Source organism: Pteronotus mesoamericanus, unplaced genomic scaffold (assembly GCF_021234165.1).
Source record: "Pteronotus mesoamericanus isolate MK-2021 breed Mesoamerican mustached bat unplaced genomic scaffold, CSHL_Meso_final scaffold_83, whole genome shotgun sequence".
Lineage (NCBI taxonomy): Eukaryota > Metazoa > Chordata > Mammalia > Chiroptera > Mormoopidae > Pteronotus > Pteronotus mesoamericanus.
Window position 1 is genome coordinate 2251889 of NW_026555328.1, and position 2297 is coordinate 2254185.

At 41.6% G+C, this 2297-nt stretch overlaps 1 protein-coding gene across 1 annotated transcript; it reads left to right on the forward strand.

The window, feature by feature from the left end:
* The first annotated feature begins 866 nt into the window (after positions 1 to 866).
* Positions 867 to 1813, forward strand: LOC129062687 (olfactory receptor 10Q1). Its single transcript, XM_054563711.1, is given in 2 exon segments — positions 867 to 1200; positions 1203 to 1813. Coding segments are annotated over 2 exon segments (945 nt in total).
* The last annotated feature ends 484 nt before the right edge of the window (positions 1814 to 2297 follow it).

The window sequence follows — 2297 nt, forward strand, 5'->3', positions numbered from 1 at the left end:
TAATTGAATTACTGTTTCAGTAAGAATGTAGATGATATAGATTCCAGAGCCTTTACAAATTTGAAAAAATAATTTTAATATTATAATTTATAAATGACAACTGGATTAGGCAAGATCTCTCATTTAGAATTTTTTTCCTTAAAACATTTTGGATAGTGGTCCATCATCTCTTAAATATGGGTATTATAAAAAGTATAATATATTTTAAACACAAATCTGCTGGAAAGTGGTGACTTTGTGAAAAGTGGTTATTTTTCCTCTTTTCTTTTTTCTTTTTCCCCTTCTAGGAAATTTCTAGTTTCCTACCCATCTTCCCTTATCTCACCTAGCTCCTCTCTTGTTTTGACCTACCATGAATGCAGTGCTTCTACCTGTCAGCACATTTGAACTCTAAAATCTGGGTTGACAGTTAAAGTCTTAGAAAAGGGGAAAAATTTATAAGTGGCATATGTCAGATATAAGTGGCACCTTGAAATAAAGTTGTCTTCCCAGTCAGTCCTCCATAAGACCAAACATCCAGAATAATATGAAGAATTTCATAATTCAAAACTTAATCTTTAAAATAAATGTCTACAGTTATACAACTATGAATCCTTTACCAAAGCAAAGAGCTAGCACCTATGAACAGATATATAAAGGCTGATGTTTAAAGTTATTTTAGAAGCCTGGTTTTTTTTCTTCAGCAACATACGTATGAAGAATTCTAAGGACTATTATTCCATCTTTTATTACAATTAGAACCTTAATCACAATTAGGTCATTTCCATATCAGAAACAAAACTTAAAAATCTTTATTTTACTCAGGCAATAACATAACTCATCAAAGGAAAAGATTCAGCACTTCCTGTTCTTTTTTTGCAGGAGACATGCTTGCTAGGAGCCCTCTCTTCAACCAATCCAGCCTCACCAAGAGTCTGTTCTGCGTCTTCACCGCTGTCCCTGAACTCCGAACGCACCTCTTTCTCCCCTTCCTCCTGCTCTTCCTGATGAGCCTTTGTGGCAACACAGCCATCATCTGGGCAGTGTGTACACACAGCTCCCTGCGCACCCCCATGTATTTCTTCCTGTCCAGCTTGCCCTTCGTTGAGATCAGCTGCACCACCGTGGCCGTGCCCTTACTGCTTTCCAACGTCTTTGGAGCTCAGGAGTCCATTTCATTGGCTGGCTGTGGGGCCCAAATATTCTTTTTTCTCACTCTTGGTGTTGCTGTTTTCTCTTGGCAATCATGGCATAAGATCACTCCGTGGCCATCTGCCACCCATTGCACAACACTCTCAGCATGACCCAGAAGCTGTGCATCCAGATGGTGGCCTGCACCGCAGCTCTAGCTCTCTACCGGCCCCTGCAGCTCCCATCCTTAATCTTCACCTTGCCCTTCTACAGGCATCTCCAGGAAATCAACCACTTCCTCTGCAATATGCCTCTGGTCCTGCGGCTGACCTGAGCTGGCATCTGTGTGCACCAGGCCATCCTCAATGTCATGAGCATCCTTGTGCTAGCTGTCCTCATCATCCTTATTTCGGTCTCCTATGCGTTCATCACCTTGGCCATCCTGCACATCCGTTCAGCGGAGGGCTGCAGCCAGGCCTTGTCCACCTCCTCCTCCCACCTCACTGTGGTCTTGCTGCAGTATGACTTCTGTGTCTTGGTCTACCTGCGTCCCCAGTCTAGGGCCTCCGTGGATATGGACTGCGAATTTGCCCTCATTTACACTTTTGTCACCCCCTTAGTCAATCCCCTGATTTACACCCTTAAGAACAAAGATGTCAAAGGTGCCCTGAAAAAGTCCCATCAGGAACAAAGGAACAGCTGACACTTTCTGAAAAGTTAGGGGGACTTGAAGGAGATACCTGAGTGTGTGACAACAGTGAAACTCTTATATACAAATGCCATACTTACATTTATTGCCTCACAATTTGGATTTTCATTAATTCTTTGTTCCTAATACATTTAGTTGCTGCAAATCACTCTCATTTTTTTTTAAGTTTCTGAACTTTAAAACTCTGAAAACTAAACAGAGATACTTCAGCGGCGTTCAACCTGCTGAGAGAGGGCCATATGCGGGCCTGGATTGCTATGAATGCCGCCCAACACAAAATCATAAATTTACTTAAAACCCTTTTTATGCTCATCAGTTTTTTTTAGTGTTTGTGTATTTAATGTGTGGCCCAAGACAACTCTTCTTCTTCCAGTGTCACCCAGAGATGCCAAAGTTTGAATGCCCTTGCTAGGCTGTTATTGTTCACTTAGCCCAGATTAAAAATTCACATCTCCTCTGAAGCAATTTCATTATCTTT